General features: G+C 41.3%; 1 protein-coding gene across 5 annotated transcripts in view; it reads right to left on the bottom strand.

Moving 5' to 3' along the window:
* The window catches only part of NECAB1 (N-terminal EF-hand calcium binding protein 1), a 76491-nt gene that overhangs the window by 3954 nt on the left and 55823 nt on the right, over positions 1-16714 (bottom strand). For all 5 annotated transcript variants that reach the window (XM_026843343.1, XM_026843340.1, XM_026843338.1 and 2 more), the window contains 5 exons: positions 14621-14733; positions 11580-11656; positions 7361-7414; positions 4701-4813; positions 2635-2712 (listed from right to left, as the gene is read on the bottom strand). In XM_026843343.1, coding sequence (XP_026699144.1) covers positions 2635-2712; positions 4701-4813; positions 7361-7414; positions 11580-11656; positions 14621-14733 — 435 coding nt within the window. The remainder of the gene's footprint in view (positions 1-2634; positions 2713-4700; positions 4814-7360; positions 7415-11579; positions 11657-14620; positions 14734-16714) is intronic.

Here is a 16714-nt window from a genome sequence, read left to right as displayed (position 1 = left end):
AAGAAGTACTTCCTGACATCCAGTCTAAACTTTCCCTGGCACAACTTGAGGCCATTACCTCATGTCCTATTGCTTATTACTTGGTTAAAGAGACTCATCCCCAGCTCTCTGCAACCTCCTTTCAGGCAGCTGTAGAGGGCGATGAGGTCTCCCCTCAGCCTCCTCTTCTCCAGACTAAACACCCCCAGTTCCCTCAGCCGCTCCCCGTACGACCTGTGCTCCAGACCCTGCACCAGCTCCGTTGCCCTTCTCTGGACACGCTCGAGTCATTCAATGTCCTTTTTGTAGTGAGGGGCCCAAAACTGAACACAGGAATCGAGGGGCGGCCTCACCAGTGCCGAGTACAGGGGTCAGATCCCTTCCCTGTCCCTGCTGGCCACGCTATTGCTGACACAAGCCAGGATGCCATTGGCCTTCTTGGCCCCCTGGGCACACTGCTGGCTCCTGTTCAGCCGGCTGTCAATCAACACCCCAGGTCCCTCTCTGACTGGCAGCTCTCCAGCCACTCCTCCCCAAGCCTGTAGCACTGCTGGGGGTTGCTGTGGCCCAAGGGCAGCCCCCGGCATTTGGCCTGATTGAAACTCCTCCAGTTGGGCTCAGCCCATGGCTCCAGCCTGTCCAGGTCTCTCTGCAGAGCCTCCCTGCCCTCGAGCAGACCAACACTCTCACCCAACTGGGTGTCATCTGCAAACTGACTGAGGGTGCACTCGATCCCCTCGTCTAGATCATCAATAAAGATGTTAAACAGGAGTGACCCCAAAACCCAGCTCTGGGGGACACCACTCGTGACCGGCTGCCAATTGGATTTAACTCCATTCACCACAACTCTTTGGGCCCGGCCATCCAACCAGTTTTTACCCAGCGAAGCGTGTGCCCATCCAATCCACAAGCATTCATTTTTGCCAGGAGAATGCTGTGGGAAACGGTGTCAAAGGCCTTACTAAAGTCACGGTAAACAACATCCACAGCCTTTTCCTCATCCAATAAGCAGCTCGCCCTGTCACAGAAGGAGATCAGGTTTGTCAGGTAGGACCTGCCTTTCATAAACCCATGTTGAGGAGACATGATCCCCTGGTTGTCCATTATATGACTTCCAATGGCACTCAAGATGACCTGCTCCATGACCTTCCCTCGTACTGAGGTCAGACTGACAGGTCTATAGTTTCCTGGATCCTCCTTTCTGCCTCTCTTGTAGATGGGTGTCACATTTGCCACCCTCCAGTCCAATGGGACCTCCCCAGTTAGCCATGATTTCAGGTAAATCATGGACAGCAGCTTGGCGAGCACATCTGCCAACTCTTTCAGCACCCCTGGGTGTAACCCATCCGGTCCCACAGACTTGTGTGCATCCAAGCGGTGTAGCAGGTCTCTGACCACCTCCTCTTCAACTGTGCTGACCTCAGTCTGCTTCCCCTCCCCATCTCCCAGCTCATGAGGCTGGTGTCCAGGGAACAGCCAGTTCCACTGCTAAAGACTGAGGCAAAGGAGGCGCTGAGCACCTCAGCATTTTCCTCATCCTTTGGTACCATGTTTCCCTCTGCATCCAGTAAAGGAGGGAGATTTTCCCTAATCCTCCTTTTGCTGTTAACAAATTTATAGAAACAGTTTTTGTTATCCTTAACAGCTGTAGCCAAGTTGAGCTCTAGCTGTGCTTTGGCTCTCCTAATGTTCTCCCTGCACAGCTTCACTACATCTTTAGAGTCTTCATGAGAGACCTGCCCCCTCTTCCAACGGCAATAGATTCTCCTTTTGTCCTTGAGATCCAGCCAAAGGTCCCTGTTTAGCCAGGCCGGTCTCCTTCCCTACCTGCTTGTTTTCCGGCACATGGGAACAGCCTGCTCCTGTGCCGTTAAGACTTTGCTCTTGAAGTATGTCCAGCCTTCCTGGACTCCCATATCCTTCAAGGCAGCCTCCCAAGGGATTTTGTTAACCAGTCTTTTGAACAGGTCAAATTTTGCCCTCCAGAATTCTAAGATGGCAGTTTCACTAACCCCTCTCTTTGTTTCTTGAAGGATCAAATACTCAACCATCAATCATCTCATGATCACAGGATCAAAAAATCATCTCATGAACACAGGATCATGAATTTCTTAGCTGTCTGCATGCTGCAGGCTAGAATTCAGCTGGTAGGACATTTAATCACTATAATTTCTGTTCTGGGCCCAAAATAGACACTCTGGAAATCTGTCAGATGGGTTTTTGTGATGTGTATTTGGAAAGCTTTGGGAGAGCTCCCATGATTGCTTGCATGCTTAAGTGTATTGCTGGATGGCACACCTACTGTCTCACTCATTGGTACCTTTTTTTTCTAATATTATTGAACTGTGGTAATATTGCTGTTTCTCTGTTCTTTTTTCTCTGATGAACTAACATCCATCTGATGTCATACATTTATCTATTGGCTTTTTATGTTCTATTTGAATTAGCTTTGTCGTTCTGACATTTTTATTTATATGCTTCAGTATATTTTAGTCTTTAGGAATTGAAGTATTTTTCTGAAGTATTAATTTGTGATATATTTAGCAAGAGATCAATTAGCAGTATTTGATTTGTATTCAGTCATTCTACACAGTTGCTTTCTAACCTTTGAAACTTTTTGTATTACAAAACCAAAACCAAACCCCTGAAACTTACCTATTCCAGACATTGCTGTTCTCCCAGAACTCATAAACAATGAAGCGGGAATCACTTGGAAGCTTCTGTATGGAAACGCTAAGAATTGTAGGACAGAACTAATTTAGTAAAACATGACCAAGTTATCAGACATACTAATCTTATTCCAAACTACTTGTGAGTAGGACCAAATACAGTGATTTTTGAAAAAAAAAAACCAAACCCCAAACCAACTCAAATAATAAATTGAACAAATAAGTGATTACATACTGCCAATTATCTGACTTTTTTAAAAAAAAACCTGACTCTTGGAATATTTTCTCAGCTTTTTAATGGCTTTTCTATTACTACATTTATGATGGACTTATTTATGAAACTAATTTTTCATATTGCTCCAACAGTGTCATTTATCTAAAGAAATACTAATTGGTAATACAGAGAATTAAACAACTGTGGTTCAGCGAAAATCAGCTAATCCAGCATATTGCACATAGAGGACAGTTAAAGTAAATTTTACAGAATAACTTCTGCTGTTTCATTGAAGAATTACACTGTGAGAAGTCATCCTTTTGTATGAGAGATGCATCAAAGTGGCATAGAGTTTAGGTGCTTTGAAATCAAATATATAATGGAGTATAAAGCCAGATAGGCTGATGTTTCCTGCAGATACACTTTTTAAGTAATACTGTTGGGTATTCTTATGCTATCCAGCATGGGCGGAAAATGACCCACAGAGTTATCTGCTGATCCTGTACAAAGAATCATCCCACTTATCCTGAGCATAAAATCTCTATAGCACATAGGGTACTTATCATTTGGGTACTCACATACTTCTCTGAGTGCCCAAGTGTGAGATTGCTGATCTTACTACTGAACGCTTGAAAAATGGTCTCAGATTGTATTTCATACTGTAATAAGCAATAAATTTTATGATTTATTTGTTTTCTCCTGCTGTATGGGAAAGTACATTGTAAAATAGCAAAATTATCAATAACTGTTGGAAGAAATGCCAAACAGCTACAGTAAAAACCAAACAGTAGGTGGCATTACAGACTTACCAAATGCCTTTAAACTTGGGAAAGAATAACGTTTTGCCATCGTTTGTTAAGTTGCATTCTAAAGTCATGTAAGCTGTCTCCCCTGACGAGTTTGCAGTCACTACAGTGTTTTGCTGGATGTTCGTTTCTGGAAGGGGGATGGAGTTGTCTTCTTTGTTTTTTTCAGCTCTTGGTCCACAAGAGAATTTTATTTTCCTCATCAGTCTACCTTTACAAGTGACTCACTGCAAAAAGGTCACTATTTTCTTCTTCCATCTTAACTAACTCTCTGGTCTGTGTGAAAGCTACTTATAGAATCCTAAGTGTGACAATCTCATAGCAACAAGACTCATAAATTAGGGATGTGATAGCCTTTGAAGCCTTTAAATATAGAGGAAGATCCTGTATTGTGTACACATTATAAATATTTATTTCATAATGGTCTGTAGTGTGTATGGTAGTACATTTCTCAAGTATGTAAATTAAGAAATACAGTACAGTGGTGAGTCACCAAAATTTATTCTTAACCCAGTTCTAATGTTTTATTTAATTCTAAAAGGAGCAAAGCAGAAATACACTACTTCATTGAAAATTTTGCCTTCTAATTTTTCCCACTGTTTATCATGAATGCAAATTTTGAAATGACAGCCTAAAGGGAAGATTTTGAAAGCTTCCAAAGAGAGAACTGGCAAACAAGATAAGTTGCTTGCTTGCCAGATGAACACAAACAGAGGGTGGCAAATGAGTTTTCCAATAAAAAGTGTCAGCCTCAAGCGTTCACAAGCCATGAACTGATGACCTGCACAGCTGAGAAGTCTTTTGAAAGACCATTTAGCATCTTTGGGATAGCCTGTATTGTCAGTTTGTGATACTACTGTCTGCACAAATACTTTGACATCTCTTTCTGGTTTTAGTTTTCTTTTAAAAGCTCTTATGCATAAATGATTTTACAGGTCCATCTTCACTAGTAACTCAGTTCCACTTAGATGTTATTCAAGAAATCAGACTACATACTTTTCTGCAGCCCAGGGACAATAACATTGTACTTACTGCAAGCAGCCACCCTGAGTAGAAGCAGATTCCACGTACTGCTTCAGAGCAAGCTGGAATTCCTTGATTTCTCCTTCTATCACAGACATTTGACGTTGAACAATCATTATGTGCTGATACAAAAATATGACAATATTACTGCCACATCATCCTCTGATTTCCATGTACTTTAAACTCAGAAAAGTCTATCATAAAACAATAAAAAGCAGAATCATCAAAGAAAACCCACAAAAGTTCCTTTGAAGTAGAAGTGCTTGAGTGTAGCATTTATGTCTAGGCAGGCTGCGGCACAGAATGGAAACACCCAAAATAAGTAAGTGTCCACCTTAGAGATAGTGAGAGTTGTACAAACCCTGCATGAGAAAGTCTTTTTGGAAGAGTGTGAAGCAAATGTTGATCTTTGAAATGCTCAGTAATAAAGTCAGCATGTTTCCTTGGATGAATCTCTATGCAAGCGTGAGGTTTGCAGTAAGAGCGTATTTCCTCAGTCTGCATTGGATTGCAAGTGTTACTTCCACGGAGGTGCCGCTCTTACAGAGCTGTGACTCACACCTGAATGAGATGCCTAAGGTAGCCCATGTTAAATGATGAACAGAGAGGGGTATTTTTCCTCCACTTTTATGAAGAAATGAACAATCTTTATAAGCAGGACTATGGGAACACTCAGCAGTACAGAAGACCTATTTATCCTGAATTATTATGATTATCATTTAGCTATTTTAAGTAGTTTACCTGTTACAGAATCACAAAATTGTCTAGGTTGGAAAAGACCTTGAAGATCATCCAGTTCAACCATCAACCCAACATTAACAGTTCCCAACTATACCATATCCCTAAGCACTATGTTGACCTGACTCTTGAACACCTCCAGGGATGGGGACTCCACCACCTCCCTGGCCAGACCATTCCAACACCTAACAACCCGTTTGGTAAAGAAATGCTTCCTAATATCTAGTCTAAACCTTCCCTGGTGCAACTTGAGGACATTATGTCTTGTCCTGTCACTTATTACTTGGTTCAAGAGACTCACCCCCAGCTCTCTGCAACCTCCTTTCAGGTAGCTGTAGAGGGCGATGAGGTCTCCCCTCAGCCTCCTCTTCTCCAGACTAAACACCCCCAGTTCCCTCAGCCGCTCCCCGTACGACCTGTGCTCCAGACCCTGCACCAGCTTCGTTGCCCTTCTCTGGACACGCTCGAGTCATTCAATGTCCTTTTTGTAGTGAGGGGCCCAAAACTGAACACAGGAATCGAGGTGCGGCCTCACCAGTGCCGAGTACAGGGGTCAGATCCCTTCCCTGTCCCTGCTGGCCACGCTGTTGCTGACACAAGCCAGGATGCCATTGGCCTTCTTGGCCCCCTGGGCACACTGCTGGCTCCTGTTCAGCCAGCTGTCAATCAACACCCCAGGTCCCTCTCTGACTGGCAGCTCTCCAGCCACTCCTCCCCAAGCCTGTAGCGCTGCTGGGGGTTGTTGTGGCCCAAGGGCAGCCCCTGGCATTTGGCCTCATTGAAACTCCTCCAGTTGGCCTCAGCCCATGGCTCCAGCCTGTCCAGGTCTCTCTGCAGAGCCTCCCTACCCTCAAGCAGATCAACACTCCCACCCAGCTGGGTGTCATCTGCAAACTGACTGAGGGTGCACTCGATCCCCTCGTCCAGATCATCAATAAAGATGTTAAACAGGAGTGGCCCCAAAACCGAGCCCTGGGGGACACCACCCGTGACCGGCCTCCAACTGGATTTAACTCCATTCACCACAAGTTTTTAGGACCGGCCATCCAGCCAGCTTGTACCCATCGAAGTGTGCGATCATCCAATAGATATTGAGTCATCTACTGAAGGTTGTCCGTTTTATTCATGCAATATTTAAATAAACACAATGTGCTTCTTAATTAATACAACAACCTCTTGTACAGTTTTTTGATTTATTTCTGCTTTCATTATTGATACTGTTATCTCATCCCTCTGTCATAAGCATCCTGTCTAGCAATATTGTATGATCCCATTTAAAAAAAGAAAAAAATCTAATGCAATTCCTGAGATGAAATAAGAAATTTGATGGATCATCTATTTTGGTTATTTTTTCATGTGTATTAGATTTGCATTTTGTTCTGAAAAGTCCTGAATTTAGGAATGCCAGTGTATTTGAAAAATTTAGCTTCATCTTGGGACATAAGCTTACTTAGCAGTAAGTTTATTTCTGGTCATGATTTTGGTTCTGTAAATTGTAATATTGATTATTGCTTTTAAGATATGATTTCCTATAGCAGTTTTGGGAGGGAGGGAGGCTGTACAACTATTATTTAAAGCATGCATGCAGCATTAGGTAACCAGGACCAGAGAAACCACCACGCCATAAATACTGCTGCCAAGTTTGTTAAATCTTATTAATGACATCTTTTCCTCCTTACATGAGTTGAGGTTTTGGCTCACTGTGTCCTTTGAAAGCAATGCAAAAATTAATATAAAAGTTTTGCCCACATATTCTAAGTTTTGTTTTGTTGCCTCTTGCTCAATGTATTCTGACTAAAATGGATTCATCACTGGAAAAAGTGAGGATGGTGTTTTTTTCAAATTATTTTGTAACACAAGAGATCAAGTGAGATTGTTGTCTCAACACATAACATTCAAAATCAAATATCAAAATCTTGAAAAGCACTTACAGATCTTGCATTTTCTTCCAAAACTTCCTCTTCAAATGGCTCAAGCTTCAGGTCCTTTGAGGCAGTTGAAAAGAAAATAGAAATATAAGAGACAATACTACAGCTGTATTCTGCCCTTACCTGTTTAACAAACTATTCCAATAGTTGGATTCTATCTCCTGAAGTTGTAATTAAATACCTTCTTTATTAAGACTCCTGTAAATCAAACATAAGCATTTTTTGCAGAATCTTGCACACTTCAGTGGTTAAATCCAACACACATTGTTCTGTAAATTTTTATTTATAATGATGAGCCAGTGATCTTCCATTTGTAACAAATCCGCTTGTTCACAAATATATGTTGGACTTAACTGAGAAAAGCCAAATACCTTCTCAAATTGTCACGTGGACTATGGAGATGAGCAAGGATGGTAATTTGAACTGAAATATCAGCCACTACTATGCAATCAAAAAGATTTACACAGAAGAAACTTCTCTATGGGGGGTTTATGGTTGCAAGGGACTGGTTTCTAGCATTGAAAAAGATGTGCATGAGGCTCCAAGTCAGGTTTCTGAGTTGCTGCACTTGCTTCTGAGGACAGGCTGAGCAGCAGCAAAGAGATGAATCTGTGAGGCAGCAGTATGCTTGCTTGGTATGCGGACTGGATCAGTGATTCATACAAATACCATTTAGTAACACACAAAATTTTCATTTACATGCTAGGCACATGCAGTACCTCTAACCTAGCGTCATGTGGATATTTTGAAAAACATCTATAAGCCTGAAAATAAGGAGATCGATTTGCAGTAAGCAGCTGCAGCAAAATGCACTCATTGCTAGTGGTGCTTCGCTTCTTATTGCACACAATTCTTGTGTAACAAAGAGAAAAAATTTTCTTCTGCTTCCAGCTGGGTGAAGATTGATTAACCTCGGGTAGCAGGCGTTTTGCCAGCACAGATACTGTACTCGCTGCGAAGCCGACAAGGGGTGTGCAGGTAGAATTCAAATGAACAGGGGACACACACCAGCAGCAGGTGGCAGAACAAGGCAGGAGCAAAGTAGCGGGCACACAGTAACTGCTGTGTAGCTGCATCCCTCCTGCAGAACGTGCATAGAATGGCATGAAATGTGTGCGTGGAGGAAAAAAATCACCTGGCTTTAATAGCTCATTTGTTAGTGCAGACACTTCAGGTAAAAACCTTGAGGGAAAATGCATATTCCTGTGGCTCTTCTATACTTACAGTGCATGTTTTTTTTCTAGGAAAATGTATTGAAAAAGAGGAAAGGAATGACTCAAGTTGCAGTGCAAACTTTCTCTTAAGGGAGCAAGAAAAGAATCAATTTTTTTTCTAGTATATATAAATTTTGAATTTGAGGAGAAAACAGATGATTTACAACACTGATTCATTGGTTAAATACACCTTTAACAGAAGACAGCAGAAGAGTTAGACAACACTAACTCAACCCTTCACCAGGTAGTTTTCCAGTAGGACCCACTGATGAACCACTTGCTGGCCCCCTCAAGAAGTTAAAAATAATCTATAGCAGTTCTTCAGTAATGCTATGTCATTAGACAGGGCATGACTACCCAGGTGGGTAAGTCTCCACAGCCAGCCTGCTGTGACCTCAGAGCATGTGAGGCACACAGTCCTCATCTGTGTGGAAAGAGTGCTCATGCACTGGCTTACTCGATGTTGAGCATGAGTGAAGTAGCCCAATGTGGAGAACAGAGGTCCTGCCAGCTGATGCAGCTCAGAGCTGGGGCTTTAAAATGCCTCTGCAGTCCTATCTCACCTCAGCTGAGAAGAGGTAGCTTCTGAAATTGCCTGTTAGCATGACTGCGTGATGTTTTCTAATCTGTTTTGGGGCAAAGTCAAAAAGAGGAGCTTTAGTAGCAGCTGAAATATGGCTGGTAACACCTCTCACAGTTAGATCTGCCCATGAAATACAAAGTCAAGCAGAAGCTAAGTCAGGCAAAGGTGGATATCGGCTGTCTACTTGGAAAATTAGGTTTATCTAATTGCTATGTTTTATTAATCAAATTTTATATTGACAAGGTGATAATTATGGAAGGTCTGTGCTCTGCCACTGTTCACCCTTGTCACTGAGCTCCTTTTCAGACTGAGGTTCTCTGTCATTTCTCCGTAGCAGTTTTGATGACTGTATAGAATCCTTGTAAGTTCATTTACTGCAGAATGGTTGGCTGCTTTCTGTAATGTTTGCATTGCATCATTGCTGTATGTCCGGTTTCTTTTTTTCAGTAACATTCTTTCAAATGTTAAGTTTCCTTACACTCCTTTTGGCATCAGTCTGTGTTGGGAGGCAGCTGTGGCAGGGCAGCGAGCTGCTGATTCCAAAGCAGAACCGGGAGTAAAGCTGGACCAAAAGTGCGAATTACGTTTCATGAAGGACTTTGACATTTCAAAATCCAATTTTTATCTGTTCAGAAAAAAAAAATCAAGTTGCTACTAAAATGTCATTAATATGGCAACTGCTGTGTAATTGCTTTTCTCATACAGAAATGACCTCTGGGAAGAAGCTGTTGTGTGCAGGTGGATAGATATGCCCTGGCCAGAGGCTCAGTGGATTGAGCAGATCATGAGGAGCTGCTAAGCATAGCAAGGAGCAGAGTGAGAAGCTGACAGAAGTTACAGACAGTGCCACAATGAATGGCCGAATTTCACAGCTAGCTAAGGAGAAGCAATGTGAGAGACTGCCAGACCTCAGGGATGACTGAAGGGAGTACTGGGCTCCTTTTGGAGAGCAGAGTCTTGCAAGGCCAGCAGTGTATCAGTAATGCAGCTAATCAGTAATAAGGTGGTGATAACAGAAATACCAAATTTTGGTCCTAAACAGGAAAAGTAATTTGTTCATTTGTGAGCGAGGAATGGCAGAGAAAGGTCAGTATTCTGTCTTCTTGTTAAATCCCTTACTTAACTGTTTTCTGTGTGTATAATTTGCTACTGAATTCGAGTGGGACTAGTGGATGAGTAGGAGGAGACAGTTGTCTGCTGGGACCCAAGGTCTGAACCAGTGCCTGGGTAAGGGACATGGGTCCAGCCACAAATACTAGGAAGACTTAAAGCCCATGGTAATGTTCATAGAGGAACATCCATCCTGATCTGCTGGAAAGAAGGACCAGGATCAGGCTCTTGCACATTCATGTTTCCACATGTGCTGCCTGTCTGTTTGCAGTGCTGGTGAAGGCACCCATGCAGATAGATGTGTGTGGACCCATGTCTTTGGAGAACATGCACAGCCTTACTGCTGGTGAGCACTGACCTGCAGGGAGGAGCACCATCAGCTGCACTGGAACTGGAGCAACTTCTGTGTCTGAGAGCTCTTCAACCTAAAATCTCACCTCTAGTAGACCAGGAGGAAGCAATCCCCTGGGTCCCAAAATTCGCTGAATTCAGCCATTCCCTTAGCACCTATCTGAAATTGTCTGTCTGTCCTTCAACGGGGACACTTCATGTAGAGAACAACACAGGAATTTATAACCTTACTTTTTCCTCCGCTCTTCTTTCTCCTCAAAAAAACCCCCAAATCATTACACACAGACATAAACCAACTTTTAAAACCTAGGCTAGCAATCAATCTGATTTAAAAAAAAAAAAAGATTCATACAGGCACATGTTATTCAGGTTTTTGCAAGCCCTGGGAAGCCTTGGTATCGTTGAATCAGAGGGGTCATTTGTCAGATTCCTGGAGGGCTCTGCTTTGGCGTGGGAACCACAGGCAGTCTCAGGGTTCCAGGGGCTGGTGCAGCTGGCTCCCAGGCAGGATGGTGGGATTTGCATCACCTTTTGGTTGAACTGTACTTATTAGGGAAGTGTTTAAACCTTTATAAATTAGTATTCTCTGATGGGAAAGTTTGGAGAGGAAAATATCAGATCCTAGAAAGAATGGCTTGTCCTGTGTCCCCCAAAACAAGTATAACTAAATGCTATAACATCCTCCAGTCATAGACTAATGTGACTTTTCAGATATTTATGAAAAGCTGGATCTGTAGTGATGGCAAGGGGAAAGGGGAGCGTGGAAAAACCGTCATGATTTTGTGAAATACGAAAGAAAGTGGAAGGAAAATGTAGGCATTTAATGAGTGTTAGCTCTCTTAGGTGATGTTGAAATGTCAGTCATTATTGTTTGGAAAGACTGACTGGGACATTGAAAGCATTTGTGGTTTAAGGATTGCTTAACCAAAAGAGAGAGAACAAATAGGTGAAAAGAAACACACACCTTCTTTTCCAGCCTGTCAATCAGTTTTTGGAGTCTGTTTATCTGGGTCATCCACTGGCTGTCTTCCTCAATCCAACCTTTGGAAAATATAAATAATGAACATTTGCAAAGTGTTACTAAATTCTAGAACATAGTGTATTCATTTCTTTTATATATAAAAAAGTTTATCTTAGCTTAAAATTTATTTTGCTTCTTGAAAATTGTGCTGCAACTAGTTCAGTGTTCATTTAGGTATAACAAGGATATCATGATTTTGACTATATGATTTTCTTTCTTTTTAAGATACAATAAAAATCCAATGCAGAATGAAAATTACATTCTAGATTAATGACAGTGCTTTCAAAATCATGCTGATACCTTAAGAAAGGAATGGTCTTCTCTGCAGATGGAACTAGCTCATAACCTGAGCACCTTCTGCTCAAAATGCAAAATCATCTTGAGGGTGTGTGTATTACAGATTTCTCTTAATATTTTTTGTAGTTTGCCATTTCTTAGTCTTCTTTATGTGAACGTTTCTATGAGTCAACTCTTTTGCTGCATAGCAAGCCTGTCTTTGGGATTCCATTCAAATACATCCCATTTGCTGTGTCATGTGTGCAGTTCCTCTTTCACATGACAGCACTCACTGGTGAAGGTGAAAGGAAGGCAGACAAGACTGTCTTAAATATCCTGGCATGGCCCATACAGCTTAGGTGATAGGATCTTACTTCCTCCTGCAGAGAGACAGCAGACCTGCTGTAGGGCCCCACTGCAAGGACATTGCTGTGGTCAGCCAGTTCTTAGTGTCCTGACACAGTGCTTCCAGCAGAATTCCAGGATTATTTGAAGATCATGTATGTTCCTTCCCCATAAAAAAACCCAAAAACATTCTTATAAACAGCAGGAAAGAATCAACTTGGTGTACCTGTGCAGCTACATGGTCTAGGTTTCTGGCATGGCTGGTTGAGGAATCCTGATATGTAGGGATTCCTGAAGAAGACTCTTAACATAATCGTAGAATGTCTCACATGCATTGGGAATAAGGGGCTTTCTCTTTGTTCAGAAAATGTTCATTTAGCTGCAACAGCTGTTTTTATACTTAAACTCTGAGGGTTTTTCAGCTTTGTTAGTCATCTGCAATATTCTGTCTTAGGGGTTTTCATGTGTTTGTCCACTTAATTATGGATATAATCTTCAGGTGAAATCTATAGCTGATTTAATAACATTAACTGTATGTCCCTTGCAGCTAATGATCCTTCTTTATCTTTCCAACCAAACAGCATGCCTAGGTGCTTGATGAATTGCAGCAATATGATTATTAGGATTGATCCTCTCTACACTATTTTTTTTCTGGAATGAGATTTTGGTTTTGAGATGTGTAATTTACACCTGTAGTGACTGCAAATTTTTACCAACTCAAGATTAAGTTTCATCATAATAACTTTCCTATGTTTATTTTCCTCCCAAGTCATGGAATTCAGCAGCAGACGAAAGACTAAAGACGCTGTGTCTTGTCTCTCTATATGGATAGGACATGCCCCTTTCAGAAGATGCTTTAATTCTCCATCTCTACTCCAGTCAATGACCTGATGTCACATAGTAAGTGTGAAGCTAGAAGAGGTTTTACAAAGGCACAAGCATTTATGAACCTCTCTAAAGTATGTGGAAAATGTTGCATTGCTTAAGTCTCGGGAAAATTGTCTGTCAGATGGAAAGGATAATACTCAAGGAAACAGGTATGTGCATTGTGACAGCAGTTCCTGGCATCACCCACAGTGTGAATGTGTACATAAGTGATTCATTTAAGGAGAGAGGAAGGTTATTTATCAGAAACTAAAGATTTTTCAATGCATGCTCTTGATATGTGCATTCATTAACCTGCTTATTTTCCAGCTGAGAGTTCTTGTGGCACTTGGACTATGTTTTGACAAAACAATGAAATCCTAATGCTGGGGACATACCACAGGTGCGATATGTAGATGAGGCAGAGTGTGGCTTTACCTGAACAAACATAAAGGCTAAAGAAATGCTGGCTTGAGTGTTGGGTACATATACACACCTACAGTGTTACTGTACATGTGGGCAGCCGGCAGTAGGAGGAAGACCAAGTGCCAAGACAAACACAAATCTTGTTGGGAGAGCAGACAGATGTTAGACAGCTGTTAGAACAGTTGTGGAGAAAGATGTTAGCTCTTTAAAATTATATTAAATGGCTTTGGTACAGCTTGCCTATTTTTGGGTTCCTTCTGAACTCTGAATTAGAAGTGCAGCAACAAGGCTATTGACCTTCCTTGTTACGAACACCAGCAACTCAGAGCAAGGGATAAATATCATCCTGCGTCATTGCACTGAATGAGCAGCAGCATTTGGTGACTGGCAGAAAGGTCTTCAAAAGAGGGTTAAAAAGGAAGAAGCAAGCACATGGCTGCAAGCAGTGAGATCCATATGACTTGTCAAGAAGAGGGCTTGACCCATCATGTACTTTGGTGCTTCAGTTGCCTTCATGCCTTGACTCTGGGAGACATCACTAAGCCTGGAGATGCCTTCACTGCAGCTTCACGCTTAATGTCACTGCTTCCAAAGAATCCCGTTTACTAAAGTACCCTCCCATGTTTTCCAAAGCAGAAATGCTGTTTCAGATTTTTTTGGTATCATCTTAAATGAAGTCTTTTTTTCTTACAGGTTTTATATTTTCCCTGTTATTTGTTCCCCTCAGTTGGGATGTAAGTCACGACAGAGAACTTGGTTCTGTATAAGTCACAGCCTTCACCTTTTCATTCTTATCTGTAGGCTACAAATACAACCTAAGAAAAACAGCCCCCAAAAATACCACAGTTTGGCCCATAATTATGTATTTATTTTTTTATCAGTTCAGATCTATGGGTATATATTTATTTTCCTTACAGTTTGAGCTAATACCTTCTGTATTAAACTGAAGATTGATTTCTGCCATAGAATATCTGAGTTAGTTACCATGTCTAAATCAAATTTTTGAAAGGAAGATACATCTATATTTTTCTGTATGTGTGTTTTAAATATCTTTAAAATGTGAAATACCATACCTGTGCTAAAATGAGGGCTATTTGGTGACAGGCTGTTGTTCCTCTGAAGCCTTCGAGTTGAGCGTTTTCCTGGCCATTGAATTGAGGGCATTTCTGGTTTTTCTGGATCTTGTCTGCACAGAAACACAGAAGACTTCATAAGGTAAAATGAGTGGGAGAGCTCTCCTACCTTTGTTCTCAAGAAATGTGCTTATATGTTCCCTTTTGAATTGTAAAAGGAGAAATACCTATTGAGACCACTGAATTATTTTCCAGATTTTCACTATTACTAATCAGTTGTTTATTTAGGTTGCTAGTTATTAGAGAAGTTAAAAATAAAGGAGGGTTAAGCTGGCATAAACCTATCTTTTAGGGAGAGAAAGCTTGAGGTCAGTGTCTGTCCATGATGTGTTCTAACCTGACCTAAAGAACCATTTATACCATTTCTTCATTCACAGGAGTTTCATAGCATCTCTGCAGATGAACTGGGGTCACAAGAACAGCTAAAAGTGAGATATGAACTTTAAACATTGACCCCTTCAGCTTAAAGATTTACAAGATAAACAGCAATATGTATCTGTTTAATAAGGAAGAAAAACAGATGAGAATTATCTAATAGTGGATGAAGGACAGATACATTTCTGGGACCAGTACTGAAACAAAGCAGATACAGAATGACTTATGTTTGTACTGCAATGACAGAGTCATTGAACCTTGAGAGTCTGTGTGAGGACTGAAGGCTGTCTCTATGTGGTTCTTCATCATCCAGCTGGAGAGCAATGATGGACTATGGTTAGTTTTGAACAGTTAGTTGGATGAGTGGTTGCAAAGAATGCTAGACAGTAGCCTAAACAGTTCAGTAAATAATTCCCAGGTCACCGCTTTGGAAAGTTCTCTGGTCTCCTGGAGCGCAGAATGAAGACTCACCAAAAGCTCACACACTGTGAAGGAGATGTTTTAGGATGGTATTTTCTGCAGCATAAAATCCCCTCACAGTAAACCAAATTATAGCAGTTCTCCACTCTGAGCACTCAAATTAGTTTAAGAGTGTCTTAATGGGATTTTGATTCAGACAATTTGCCCCTGAGTTGTTAAATATAATTGGACATGATTCCACAAAGCAACCAGGGCACCTCCACTAGGAGATAACTCATTTTATCCAAAATAGCTGTGATGAAAGTGCTGAGTTTGCCTGGCTCTTCCATTGCTACCTCAGAAAATGGGGAAGACGGTATTTGGCTTAACAGTGTCAAACCTCTTTCTCATTTTCTTTGCCATAAACCAAATTCACCATCCAAGAGGATATCTCTGAATAACTGTACTGATAAAACTGGAGAAAGAAGTCTCTCCAATGCCCTACTAGAGAGTCAATGCAGATGAGAAAGCTGGCAGCAAAAGGGATGTTCATATCTCTCAATTCTATGGACCCAAGTGAGTAGTTTGAGTTATTCAGATAGTCTTTCTAGGCTGTAATTTTAGAGAAGTTGTCCTAAAAGGCAAGTGAGAGAAGATGTCAGTGATTACTCCAGAGGATGTTAAGAGTATCTAAGTTAGGCTCCAGCTCTGAACTGGCATTCTAGACTTAACTTTCTCTCCCATCAGTTGTGTGGGGAGCCTGAAAGGATGTATGCATGAATGGAGGGGTATATATAGTGTGCACACCCAGCACATCCTCTGCCTTTCAAAACCTGCTTGATTCCTGTGGTCAAGCTGCTGGCACAAACCCCAGTGTATTACTGATGTATTTCAGAGATCTCAAAACCAACAGCAAAACAAACAAGAAAATGACATTTCCAAAAGAAAGAATTAAAAATCAATGCATTTTATGCAATATGCAACATATGAAGTGTTTAGATCTTCTTTGTCCATGAAACAGAACAGCTTGTATTTTGCCTTCCCTATCATTTTTAACAATAGCTTACTGAGGAAAACAAATCCATCAAGCCAAGTACCTTTTCAAAAATGTTTTGATCCTCGATCCTACAAAACCTCATCTAAGAGGTCATAGTATTAAATTTTGCTAAACCCCTTATATATAAGTTACCCAGGTAATTGAGAGTTTATATGGGATCACTGTACAACCAGGAATGAAAAAAAAAATTGTAAAGCTGGAAG

This window comes from Athene cunicularia (genome assembly GCF_003259725.1).
Source record: "Athene cunicularia isolate RWA chromosome 2 unlocalized genomic scaffold, athCun1 chr2_part1, whole genome shotgun sequence".
Taxonomy (NCBI): Eukaryota; Metazoa; Chordata; class Aves; order Strigiformes; family Strigidae; genus Athene; species Athene cunicularia.
This window is presented reverse-complemented; position numbering and strand designations above follow the sequence as displayed.